At 43.4% G+C, this 13,237-nt stretch overlaps 1 protein-coding gene across 1 annotated transcript in view; it reads right to left on the bottom strand.

Annotated features, from left to right (window-relative positions):
• Positions 1 to 11,765, bottom strand: part of EIF4G2 (eukaryotic translation initiation factor 4 gamma 2) — a 126,049-nt gene extending 114,284 nt beyond the window's left edge. Inside the window, exons 1-6 of the mRNA XM_033928780.1 lie at positions 11,749 to 11,765; positions 11,627 to 11,691; positions 8,078 to 8,189; positions 5,815 to 5,880; positions 3,701 to 3,850; positions 3,462 to 3,564 (exon numbers count right to left, since the gene is read on the bottom strand). Of these exons, the coding sequence (XP_033784671.1) occupies positions 3,462 to 3,564; positions 3,701 to 3,850; positions 5,815 to 5,880; positions 8,078 to 8,189; positions 11,627 to 11,691; positions 11,749 to 11,765 (513 nt within the window). The remainder of the gene's footprint in view (positions 1 to 3,461; positions 3,565 to 3,700; positions 3,851 to 5,814; positions 5,881 to 8,077; positions 8,190 to 11,626; positions 11,692 to 11,748) is intronic.
• Positions 11,766 to 13,237: the final 1,472 nt, after the last annotated feature.

The following is a 13,237-nucleotide window of genomic DNA, read 5'->3' as shown; positions in this document are numbered from 1 at the left end:
ACTCGCACATCTCTTTCAAAAAACTGGAGAAAGAGGAAGTGGCCTGTTTGGAGGATGGGTCAGGGACAGCCGAATCCTCCTCCTCTGAGGAACATTCGCCTTCAGAAAGAAAGGGTTCCTCTGAGTCTCCCCACAGATCAGGGTCTCTGACATGGGAAGAATGGTCCCGAGACTCAGGTGTCGACGTTTGCATGTGTCGGGTTTTGCGCACCGACTTACCCGACCTCATCGATACCGAGTCAGGAGAAGTTATCGGTCGCACCGGTGCCGAAGTCTGCACCGATTGATGGTGAGCTCTCGGCTCCGGTGCAAGGACTGGCATCGATACCGATGAGGTTAGGTGAAGCGGTACCGAGACAGTGGAAGCGGGTAACACGGGTTCCACAATCGGTATCGATACGGGTTGTTCCACAACCGGTACCGATGGCTCGGTGCGGACTGGCACCGGAAGGTTCGGTGTCATGATAGCAGGAAGGAGTCGTTCTAATTGCTCCTTAAGCTGCACCTGAAGGATGGCCGTAATGCGGTCATCGAGGGATGGCACCGGTACCGCTTTTTTCTTCTGCGGTACCTGCGGTGCCGCTCGACGCCCCGGAGATGAGGAGCCCGATGTCGAGGGACTCACCTCTATAGGGGCGGAGCGCTTCCGCTGGCGTCTTACAGGCGGCAGGATTGGACTCACTGCACTCGAGGCCGGAAGACGTTCCAGCGGGGAAGGCTTCTTAGCCGGCTTACCTGACTGTTGAGATGCCGGTGTGGAATCACGCGGCGTCGAAGACGAGGGTGCCGACTGAATCGGTGCCGAAGCCGGAGTCGAAGGAACGGGGTCGGACATCTCGGCATCGAACAACAATCGCTGTTGAATCTGGCGATTTTTTAATGTCCGTTTTTTTAAAGTAGCGCAGCGGGTGCAAGTAGAGGCCTGATGCTCAGGACCCAAACACTGTAAACACCAGTTGTGTGGGTCCGTGAGAGATATAGGCCTAGCACACCGCTGGCACTTTTTAAAACCCGGTTGAGGGGGCATGAAAGTAAAAACGGCTTCCGCCAAATCGAAGGCCGAGGCTTCGATGGTGGCAGAAGGCCCCGCCGGGGAAAACCGAAAACTGAAGAAAAAAATGAAAGTTTTTTTTTTTTTTTTTAACAAAATTGAAAGAAAGAAAAAAGGCAAATTAAGCCAAAACGTTTACGCGAGCGGGAAGGCAAGTTAGGAAAAAATTTCAACAGCCGTTGAAAACGCGTCTTCTTAGCTCCGCGGAAACTAAGAAACTGAGGGACCGCGCGCCTCTGTCGGGCGGGAAGGCACTCGCGCGTGCGCGGTGCGGCCGAGCTAGAACTTTCTAAAAGTTCTTAGAGTGCAATCACTCTAAAATTGTCCGTACCGGGGCTCCGTCGGTGCCGTCACCCATCAGTCAAGAATATGCTGCCTGCTTGTCCTGGGATAAGTGTCAGTTTTGATAATTTATATCTGCTGTGTGTATTGTGTATATGAAAAATGAAATGAACAGCCTGGCAGGGAAGGGGAGACGGGATGCTGAGCTTGGTATATATTAATACACAATTTGGTTCAGAACATAAGAATTGCCATCTCTGGATCAGACCCTGGGTCCATCAAGTCCCTGTGATCCGCACACGCGGAGGCCCCGCCAGGTATACCCTGGCATAGTTTTAGTCCCCATATCACTGTATGCTTCTCAAGGGAGATGTGCATCTAAATTTACCTTTACCCGTATCACTCTTAAGGAGATGTGCATCTAGTTTACCCTTAAATCCTAGAATGGTGGATTCTGCAATTACTTACTCTGGGAGAGCATTCCAGGTGTTCACCACTCACTGCGTGAAACAGAACTTCCTGATATTCATCCTGGACCCCCCTCAGCTTCAGTCTATGTCCTCTTGTCCATGTCACATTGGACATTGTAAATAACTGCTTTCCCTGCTCCATTTTGTCAAATCCTTTCAGTATTTTGAAAGTCTCGATCAGATCCCCTAGTAGTCTCCTCTTCTCAAGGGAGAACAACCCCAATCTCCTAAGTCGTTCCTCGTAGTCCAGGTTCTCCATACCTTTCACTAGCTTCGTTGCTCATCTCTGCACCCTCTCTAGCAGTTTTATATCATTCTTTAGGTATGGAGACCAATGCTGGACGCAGTATTCCAGGTGCGGTCTTGACCATGGCTCTGTAGAGCGGTATTATAACTTTCTCTGATCTACTCGTAATTCCCTTCTTTATCATGCCTAGCATTCTATTTTGCTTTCTTCGCCACCGCCGCACACTGCACCGACGGTTTCAGAGTCCTATCTATCAGTATGCCCAAGTCCTTTTCCTGTTCGGTCTTTCCCAGAGTTACACCTGACATACTATACTTGTGATCTTTATTTTTTCTACCTAAATGCATCACTTTGCATTTTTCCACATTAAAATTCATCTGCCATTACTCTGCCCACTTCTCCAATTGATTCAAGTCGCTCTGAAGTTCCTCGCTGCCCTTCTGTGATCTGATTGCCCGGCATAGCTCTGTGTCGTCTGCAAACTTGATGATTTCACTGGATGTTCCTTCTTCCAGGTCATTTATGAAAATATTAAATAAGATGGATCCAAGTACCGAGCCCTGGGGTACACCGCTAGTCACTTTTTCCCATTCTGAGAACTTCCCATTTATGCCCACTCTCTGTTTTCTGTTCTCTAGCCATTTGCCTATCCATCTTATATATCTCCCTCTATTCCATGGCCTTGTAATTTCCTAAGAAGTCTTACATGTGGAACCTTGTCAAACGCTTTCTGAAAGGCCAAGTATACAATATCCACTGGTTCTCCACTATCAATTTGTCTGTTCACTATCTCAAAAGATTTTTTCTGGTTTCCTATTCTAAATCTAGGGTGCGTCTTATGGAGCGAAAAATATGGTATATACACATACAGTACAAGTAAAAACAGATATTAAACTTATAAAACTAAGAAAACTTAAGAAAAAAAAATGCAAAAGCGGGAAGGCAATGCAGACTGAAAAAAGTCCAGTCAAAAAGGTACTTCTTCACTTCGCAGAAAATGAAGAACTGAGGTACCGCAAGCCTACGTCGGGCAGGAAGGTACTCGTGCATGTGTGGTGTGGGCAGTTGTTAAGTTTCTTAAAACTTAAATTGAAAGTACACTTTTCATAGTGTCCGTATGGGGCACCGTGGATGACCGTCACTCACATGCAAGAATATGCTGCCTGCTTGTCCTTGGATAAACTCATTTAAAGATGCCCATTAAAATAACAATTCCCCTACCAAGCTTAATTCATTCCCCCAACCTCACACGGATGGTTAGGATCCATACAACACACATTCGTGGAAAAGTTAAATATGTCCGTTTAAGAAGTTACCATTTCTGAAAAATGTCTTCATATGTATGTGCATTTAATTCTGATCCCGATTACATTCTCATGATTTACAGACATTAAGTTACAAACACACTTACCAGCAATATAACCCCTTTAAGGATGAGCTTAGAATCTACACCCACATTGAGGAGCTCAAGGCATAGTTTGTCAAACTTCTCAGGTGTAAGCTTATTTAGTATGCTGAAAAACATAAGTCAGCACTGAAAGTGTTAGTGCCATATGAAAAAGGTATACCAAAACACATCTCAAAAGCCTCTGCCTACTACAAGCTTTATTTTACAATATATAAGAAAAAAACCTCACCAAATACACTTACCCCCTTACTTTCCTAAAGATTGCATCGTGTCGTTCTTTCTCACTTGCGGAGTTGTTTGCAGAATTGTTTGCGGAGTTGACATCTCGTCTAGTGCTTCGTGAAGGAATCCATCTCTGAACACCAAGCCCTGGGGTTTTCCCCAGGTACTCGCTATGATAAAAGGGACAAAGAAAAAATAGATCGATTGTCATTCAAAGTATCCCATATTACACTATATTTGATGTTTAAATAACTGAACCAGATAAGAGCATGGGCTGAAGGAATTCAAGATTAGTGTAGTTTTAGCACTGCTTTCTTAAATTAATGGAAGATCACCACATACAGGGCCATATGAGCTACTGACAGAGGTGTACAAATTGGTGTAAATGATTTTATCAGACATGTTATCCCCTATTTTTATTATTATAAGCAGGTCCTGTTTTCTGTCACTAGTGGACTCGCAACCTTAACTCGAGACAATGGAGGGTTAAGTGACTTGCTCACTCAGGGTCACAAGGAGCTGCAGTATAACATCTGCCACACAAGCGGAAGAAAAATTTCTTGCTCCATTTAAGTGTTATGATTAAAATCAAAGCACTTTCTCAGCGACATCGTATTGCTGCTATGGCACCTTGCTGAAGAGCTTATGAGCACACTTAATATTTAAAAAGCCTTTAAGTATTACTTGGTGACACCAGTTTGAGAGACTTGCCCAGCATTTATGAGAGGGGGGTATTTTGTTGTTTTGTGATTTAGCATTAACTTTTTTAACATTCATTTTTCTGCTTTCTTCTAAAAACTTACTTTTCCATGTCCTTCCTTCCCATCGATCCATGTGTACCATCTCCACCCTCTTTTCCCTTCTATCCATAAGAAGCATTTCATCTTATCTCTTCCCTGCCGCACCCATTGTTGAGCACAATCCCATCCCTCTCTCTCCCCTTCACCTCCATCCCTGTGTACCATCTCATCCCTACCCCATGGTCAGACAACTCTGTTTTCCCCCTTCATATGGTCTGGCATATTTCTCCTCTCCTTCTTATAGCCTCAAATCTCTCTCCTCACCTATGGTCTGGCATTTCTCTCTTCTTCCCGAGGTCTAACAAATCTCCTTCTCTCCTCCCTGCAGTCTGGCATCTATCTCCCCCCTCCTTCCCTTCTATTCTGTGGTCTGGCATCTTTCTCTCCTTCCCATTCCAGTTGCCCGACATCTCTCTCCAGATAATAATTCTGAAAATCCAAGGTGGCCGCAATGGCAGCCTTTTGGCACCAAAAAAATGGCCCCTAAAACACTTTAATTAAAAACAAACAAAAACAACGACTTTAGGATTTTGGTGGTAGGGAAGCATAGGGGCAGAAGCCTTTAAAAAAAAAAAAAGAGAGAGAAATTTTTAAAGCACCCTCCCTCCTTTATTTTCCATTTAGTCTGTTAACAGCCTTACTCACTTGACCTGTACTAGAAATGTGCTGCAGCCTGCCTCAGCTCCAAAAGGTAGCTGGATCTGGGAGAAGAAATAACTCCCTCAAACGGACGCCTTCTCCAACGCTTAATCTTTGGGCTGCCAGTCGGACTGGTGTTCAATTGAACCTCAAACACCCGCAGACACAAAAGGGGGAGGGGAGGCAAAACGCAGCCGGCATCCTGTGGATCCCACTTAGCCCCTTATGGATGCCCGACAGCCTGCGCTCAGGCCCCTATGACACAGTAGGCGAGCAAGGGAAAGGTTTCTACAGGCTGGCCAAAAGGTACCACAGAGGGTTTAGGCTGTTAGCTGTAGACCTCAGTCTGCTTCTCCACCCAAGCAGATCTGGATCCTCTACTAGGGGAGCTCAGAGCACCAAAATCCATCAAATAACCATGAAAGACACTGAAAAGATTAAAATAAAAAAATAATAAAGAAATATACAGAGCAGATCAGAAAAACTCCTTCCAGCTCACATGCAAAAGGAAAAACTGAAGGGGGAACAGAGCCTGCTAGTGAAGGAGGGCAGATTCAAAAGCTGGAGTGGATTCCTTATGCATAGATGGTGATCATGGGGAATATTACCTGTCCATGCAGAATGACACTATTGAACTAGAAACAAATATTCACCAATCTTTTCTATACAGTTGAAAGGAAGACACAATTACAAACCTGTTGCCGACAGTCTTGGGATAGTGCTGAGGTGCACCCCTACCTCCTCCACCGCCCGAAGAAGCACTGTTGAAAAACCAATGCATTTAAATTAATAAAGGCTGCCTATAGTTCACACCTTCAAAAAAAAAAAAAAAATCCCTTCCAAAATCATATCCATTTTTATAACATGAAAACAAAAACAAGAGTTGGTGAAGCATATGCTAGTAGCATTACATAGCTTAGATGTTCCCCTTACCAACTGTTTCCTTTGGGATCTCCAAATGCTGCTTTATTACTTGCTTTTCCCACCCTGTCCCAAATCCCTTTTGCATCCCCTAAATTAGAGGGACTGTGCCATCTGGTAGAGTGAGCATATTCAACTAATTATGCTAATCTTGTTTATCACAGTATCAGTATAATATACACCAATCTGATAGATGAAAATGATTTATTAATTAGCAGTACTATAGTCACTTTACCAACCAGTGGAAAGGACTCATCACAGCCCCTACTCTCATATCCCTATCCTATCTTAGGCAGCTAATGTTCCATCCCTAAGCATGGTCTTGCAGCCCTTTCCCTAGAGACATATGACAGGATATTTCCTAAACAAGAAAACTCACATCAATTTGTCCCAAATTAATGGCTTTTGGAGCAGGCTGCAGCTCCATAATTACAGAAAGACAGCAACAGATGCTTTGAACATGTAAAATGTCTCAAAAACAAGTAAAAATGTATCTAGAAAATATAAACTTCATTTAAAAAGGTTGAAACTGAATGGCCAAATAAGAACAAAACCTAAGTTAAACCCCAATACGTTTCCATGTGAAATGAACATCAGCTTTTGATTTTACTGGCAAGTAATGATTCTTATCCTACTGCTTTCCAAAATGACCCCATTTCAATATTGAAAAATTCAGGATCAGTGTTTATCAATATTCTAATGTCCGCCTATGGCACCTAATTCAACAAACTTAAATGAAAAATTATCAAATAACTTCAATCAAAAAAACATCAGAACTAATCTAACATTTGTGCAGCGCTTCATTAACCGTAATATAGGTACTGTCTTACTGATCCTCAGCAGGCCATCAGGCACTTAAACTTCTTTCATAGTGCCTGGCTTTATGCTCCCAATCATCATTGGATCATCGGGTTCTTATTGATTTCTTTTGCTACTTTTACTTTTTTATTTTTATATATCTCTTAAATAAATATGTACTAAAAGTACTTAGCTGTGAAATGACGCTTCATGCGAGGGTAGATTCACCAACATGTTTCACCCATGAAATTCTAAGGGCTTTTTCAAGGCTACCACTCCCCGCCTGATTTTAACTATTCAAACCATTCTTCACCAGACGCTATGGTCGGGATTTTTCACCCGACGCTATGGTCGGTTTGAATGGTTAAAATCAGGCAGGGAGTGGTAGCCTTGAAAAAGCCCTTGGAATTTCACAGGTGAAACATGTTGGTGAATCTACCCCCGCATGAAGAGTCATTTCACAGCTAAGTACTTTTAGTACATATTTAAGAGATATATAAAAATAAAAAACTAACAAAACAAATCAATAAGAACCTGATGATCCGATGATGATTGGGAGCATAAAGCCGGGCACTATGAAAGACGTTTGAGTGCCCGATGGCCCACTGAGGATCAGTAAGACAGTATCTATATTACAGTTAATGAAGCATAGCACAAATGTTAGATTAGTTCTGATGTTTTTTGATTGAAGTTGATATCAATATTCTAACGCCATGATTCCTTGATTGAGGTCCAATAAAAATGTGTGCCTCCCCCCCATTGCAGAATGATGCTCCTCTGGCGTGCCCACAGATCATGACTCCAAACCTATGATTTGTCTCCCCATTTGAGAAGCTCTGCCCTACATTAAAAAGACTCAACTCCCCTCAACTTATCCAACGTATAAAGGCAGCAGCAGCAGTCAGCACAATTCCCTATACATTTATACTCAGACCTCAGTAGTCTGCATCAGCTTTCAGTCTAACAAGCAACCCACAGGGAGGGCAGGTAGGTGGTCTAGGTAGGGAATATCCAGACTCATGTGCCCATGCTGACTGCCAATAGTAAGCACAAGTCATATTAGAGGTCTAGAGGGAGAGGGAAGCAGCTATTTTGTGACCTCCGTTTTGGGTCCCCAACCCATAATTTAGAAGTCATTGCTATTGCTCCATGCTTACATAAGCATGTCAAATAACTTGATGATATTCTAATGGAATGCAACACTTTTACAAAAGAACCATCTATCAACTGATAGTCTACCTGAAACGAGAAGCACCCCCTTCTGCAATCGCACTCTCCACTTTGGCGGCTTGACAATGAAGAATCTTCAAAAGAATAATATTCAATGGACGGGGTGGGGGAGGGAAAAAACCTGATTTAAAAAAAGGGACAAGTCACAAGTCAGCTTCTCCAGCTGTCACACTGATGTTCACATGGTACAGTATAAAGGGATTCTATACAATCATCCTTTATAAACTCATTGAATTAAAAATTTACCATATCTGAGCACATCTAAAATTTACACTAGGTCAGCTAAATTAGATTTCAAATTCAATAAAATCCATTTCTTTCAAATGAAATCAAGTTGCACGTGTATATACAAAGCAAGTTATAAGAATGGTAGAGAAGCTACTATGCATATTAATATGAACATAATCTCAAAACAACCCATGAATTTTACTCTTCCACAGTAAAATATTCTGATAAGTCTCATGTATCCATTTTTATACAAATGTTTTAAAGGTCAGTTTTTAAAAACTGTTAAAATGAGAAATCATCCCCCCCCCCCCAAAAAAAAAAATAAATAAAAAAAAACCCAACAAAACAACCCACCCACAACTTGCATCACACCCAAATTCAGGGTATTTTACTTGGCTAATATAAAAATTGCAAGGTCACCCCTTGCATGCAGGCTAAAATTGACAACCATACTATCTAGAAACACTGGACTCTAGAGTACAGTTTATTGGCACATCCTCTAAAGGTGGCAGAGGAATTTTCATTTGCTGGGTAAATTATAGATGCCCAAAAGGAAACATGGACAATGCTAAAAGAAGTTCTATCCATTACAAATAGACACTTAGCTAGATCTGAACAGGCTCCCTATCCTAAACTTAATGGAAGGTTATCTCCACTTCAGACCCCAATGAGAGAATGCAAGTTTTAGTTTCATTGTTTATGTCAATAGAATTCAGTGATGGAATTACTGTTTTGTAGTGATATTTTTCATTCTACTTCAAACAAATTTAACAAAAATGGAAATGCATTCTAATAATTGTGTGTCAAAGACATTAAAACTGTTTTGAGTGTAAAAACTTCACATTTCCTAAAAAGATATAGCCAAAATAAAGTAAACGAGAGGCCTACAAGATGCTTCTGTATCTCACTTCTAACTTCTTTTGTGAAACCTATCATGGGATTGGCCTACTAAAAATATTCTCAATTGCAGTGAAAACAGGAAGTCAAGAGATTCTTTCCTTTTGCATTTAGATTCAGCAAAACGGGCAAATGAGACCACCACAAATACTTTAAACATTCATACTATAACAATAACCATATTCATAGGAGCCAATTTTTCAAAATTATTGGGAGTGCTAAGCCCAATGGAAATTGCCTCTCCCTGGACAAAGTCAATTTAGGGTAGAGAGTTGTGCAGGGACAGAAATCCCACCCATCCCCGCCAGGATCCTCTCCGCCCCCACCCATCCCCGCCAGGATCCTCTCCGTTCCCACCCATCCCCGCAAGGAATTATCTCCATCCCCGCCTGTCCCCATAAAAAGCAGCAATTACTTCTGACAGGATCATCAATTCCAGTTTCTTTTGTGTTTGCGCTGCTGTTTTCCTTGTGGAATCTCTTTGGTGGAACCCTTTTTTTGTTTTCTGTTCAGGTAATTAACTTATAAACCCCCTCTTTTACTAAGGCTGACATGTGCATTATATTATATGGATGAACCCTGCTTCCAAAGCCTTCCATTCCCGTGGGAGTCCTGTTGGCTATAGGGGGGGTCCTTGTGGGAGTCCCGTGAGCCAGAGGGGGGTCCCCGTGGGAGTCCCGTGGGTTAGAGGGGGATTCCCGCGATCCCCGTTCAGACCTCTAATTTAGGGCAGTGGTCTCAAACTGAAACCCTTTGAAGGGCCACATTTTGGATCTGTAGGTACTTGGAGGGACTCAGAAAAAAAATGTCATTAAAGAAAAGACAATTTTGCATGAGGTAAAACTCTTTATAGTGTATAAATCTTTCCTTTTGGCTAAGTCTTAATAATAATATTGTAATTTATAGCTAAAGAGACATATGATCAAGAAACTGTTTTATTTTACTTTTGTGATTATGATGAAACATAGAAAGGGCCTCAAAATAGTACCTGGCGGGCCGCATGTGTGCCCCCCCCCCCCAGGCCACGAGTTTGAGACCACTCATAGAGGAGGTTGGTTGTTCAAGCACCCAGAGACCTGTCTCCTATACCTAGATCATGGGTCTTTTTCATATTCTAAAACGCCATTTGTAGATTGGCCCGTTTCTATCGTGTCAAGACTAACCTAGGCCGGTGCCTACAAACATCCCGCCTCAACCATTTTTAAAAAAACACCACCACCACCACTAGAGATGCACGATGGTATCTTTGCCATCTAGAGGCAGTTCCGCGAGTCGCGCTGAACAAGCTTGCTCCACGCCCGGCTCGAACCGCTTCCTTTGTTGTCTAGGTTGCACAGGCGAAGAAGGCCTCTATCTGCTATAATGGAGCCAGATCTATAGGTGCTGATCCTCCCCCCATTTTGAACTGTGGCCCAGAGAGGGGGGGGGGGATTCGTGTGATATTCGCCACCCCAATTATTTTGCAAGCGCTGGCACCCAAGGGGATGACTTATTTCCGCTAATCTGGTCTACTCCCCATTCCCATGCGTTGGGGAACGGGGGAAAAGCACACGATCGACTCGAAAGAACCCACCGTTCAGGCCACCCAAACCCACGTATTTTGCTTAATATATATAAATGTGTGTATGATGAGTGGTGAAATGCTAATGTACTTATTAGAAACAGAAAAAAAAAAAGAGATCGGAGCGGGACACGAGGCTAGGTAGGGATTATTAAAAGGAGTCCAAATTAATTCCGCAAAGTCTCTGCCGAGCTTTCGAAAATAAGACCAGCCGGAGCTACGATCGGCCGGCCGCCCATCTCGCCGAGCCTCGGGGCTAGGAAACGGAAAACGAGCGTTTCAAAGAAAAATGCCGGCTTCCCCCCCCCCCTCCTTTCCCGGCATCGTGTCAGGGAGAGAAGAGCACAAGGCCGCCGCCAAGCAGTCGGTTTCTTCCCGCCACGCTTGAACTTCGCGTGGAGCTGTGACGCTAAACCGTACCAAGACGATAAAAAATATATATATATTAGATGTAGTTTAAGGGCCAACGGCTACACCAATCGCTTCGGCCTCGGTATTGAGCGTCCGTCCCCGTCCCCCCCTCGCTGTCAAAGACGGCCCCGACCGTCCCATTATTTGTGCGAATAAAACAAACAAAAAAATAATAATTAGCACAAAAACAACAATCCAAAACCAAACAGGCTTTTCGTGACCATAAATATTCGCCCCTTCTCCCCCCCTCCCCACGTAGCCGCCATTTTCTACCTAACGAAAAAGCGACCAGGCAGCCATTTTAGATACTGAGCGATAAAAGAGATAGCCGAATTGCCCCCCAAATTGGTTTCCTCACCTTTCCTAAAACCCCGTCAGCTTTCTTATGGTTTGGCGGCACCTAAATAAAAAGAAAAAAAAAAAAAAAGGAAAAGAAAGAAAGGTGGGAATACCCCCCTAACCGAACAGCTCCACGCTTGATGGGGAACGGCCCGGTCTTACTCCACCTCCATAGAAATCCCACTCGCTGTCCCGACGTCAACTAAGACTCCAAACTTTATGACTAGACGCAACCGAACTTGACGGAGTGTCTGGCACCATAACAGAGAGGCCGACGCCGCCGCTCCAGTTCGGGAATATGAAATAAAGACGTACAGACTTCAACGAGGTAACCAATGGAGGGGACGGAAAACGGAAGGGGCGTAGCCAAAGGGAGAAAGGTTGGTTGAAAAGTAGCACAGCCGCAGTGCACCACCGGTATTCGCGAAGGCGACTTAGGAAAGCGAGGTTGCGTAAAGCGTTGTGGCCGCCTAGGTTGGTGGCGGTTGCGTAAATCGAAGGAACGGCGAGAACAGATACAAAATGATGTAGGGTTGGATTCTTTTTATGTAGTGTATATTTATTTTGAAAGACGTTTTATTGCTTTCTTTTATTTCTCCCCAAGGTCTCTTCTTTGTGGTGAAAAGGTTCAGAATTTGGGGCTGGCTTTTGGGGTTTGTCTATAAGGTATTATGAATGAGGAAGTATCAGCATTCAGCTTTTTTTCTCTCTTCTTGTAGACTGTGGCAAAGAGGATGGCGAGCTTATAATGGTGTTGAGCCCTTAAGAGTAGGGAATAGAGAGAGAGAAACACTGAATTGGAGTCACCACTACCACTAACGAAAAAAGAATGCTGTCCTGGGGCTGACACAAGGAGAGGGGGGCAGAATAAGTTGTTAGACAAAATGGCATCCAACCAGGGCAAGGGTTTTAAGGTTCATAAGCTGACTCAGACAAGCAGTGTGTCATCTCTTCCAGGTTACTGCTTGCTCTGTGTCATAGTTTTGCAACCGGGCTGCTGCTGTTTGGCTAAGATAGTAGTTAGCTAACAATTTAGGAATTAGAATTCCTATGCCACCTTGTTGTAGTTTCACAACCACACTCAAAGCCACTTACATACAGGTACTTCAAGCATTTTCCATAGTAGATGCATAGGCTTATTTTCAAAGCACTTAAACACACAAAGTGCCATAGTAACCTATGGAACTTTGTGTGTCTGCTTTGAAAATAAGTCCTGTATTGTATCCAAATGCAGAAAATAGCTCATGATATCCTTTCTTTGTGGGCACTGCACTTCTTGTGCCTGATGGGAGTAGTTGGAGGGTAATCGGGGCTTGCCCAAGTTTATCCGACACCCAAAGCAAAGCTTTAGCTGTTTGCCACCCCCCCCCCCCCCAAGGGGTAGTTCAAGGGCCTCCTGAGTCATGTTTTAGCTTATTCCCTATCTCCCTCTAAAAAGTGTCCAGCATCTCTCTGCTTTCCTACTTCCCTCACTAAGGAGTTCAGCATTTTTCTCCTTCCCTCCTGCCTAGGGTTACTATATGGCTTCAGAAAAGGGAGGATGGATTGAGACATCTGGGTTTTAATTCCGTTGCTTTCAAAAGAAACAAAACCCAGATGTCTCAATCTGTCCTTCGTACTTCCATTACTTTTAATAGAAGTAAAACCAGGATGTCTCAATCCATCCTCTTATTTTTTTTTTTTTTTTTCCTGGAACCATATGGTAGCCCTACTCTTGTCCCTGGCTCCAGCTG

This window comes from Geotrypetes seraphini, chromosome 19 (assembly GCF_902459505.1).
Source record: "Geotrypetes seraphini chromosome 19, aGeoSer1.1, whole genome shotgun sequence".
Taxonomy (NCBI): domain Eukaryota; kingdom Metazoa; phylum Chordata; class Amphibia; order Gymnophiona; family Dermophiidae; genus Geotrypetes; species Geotrypetes seraphini.
This window is presented reverse-complemented; position numbering and strand designations above follow the sequence as displayed.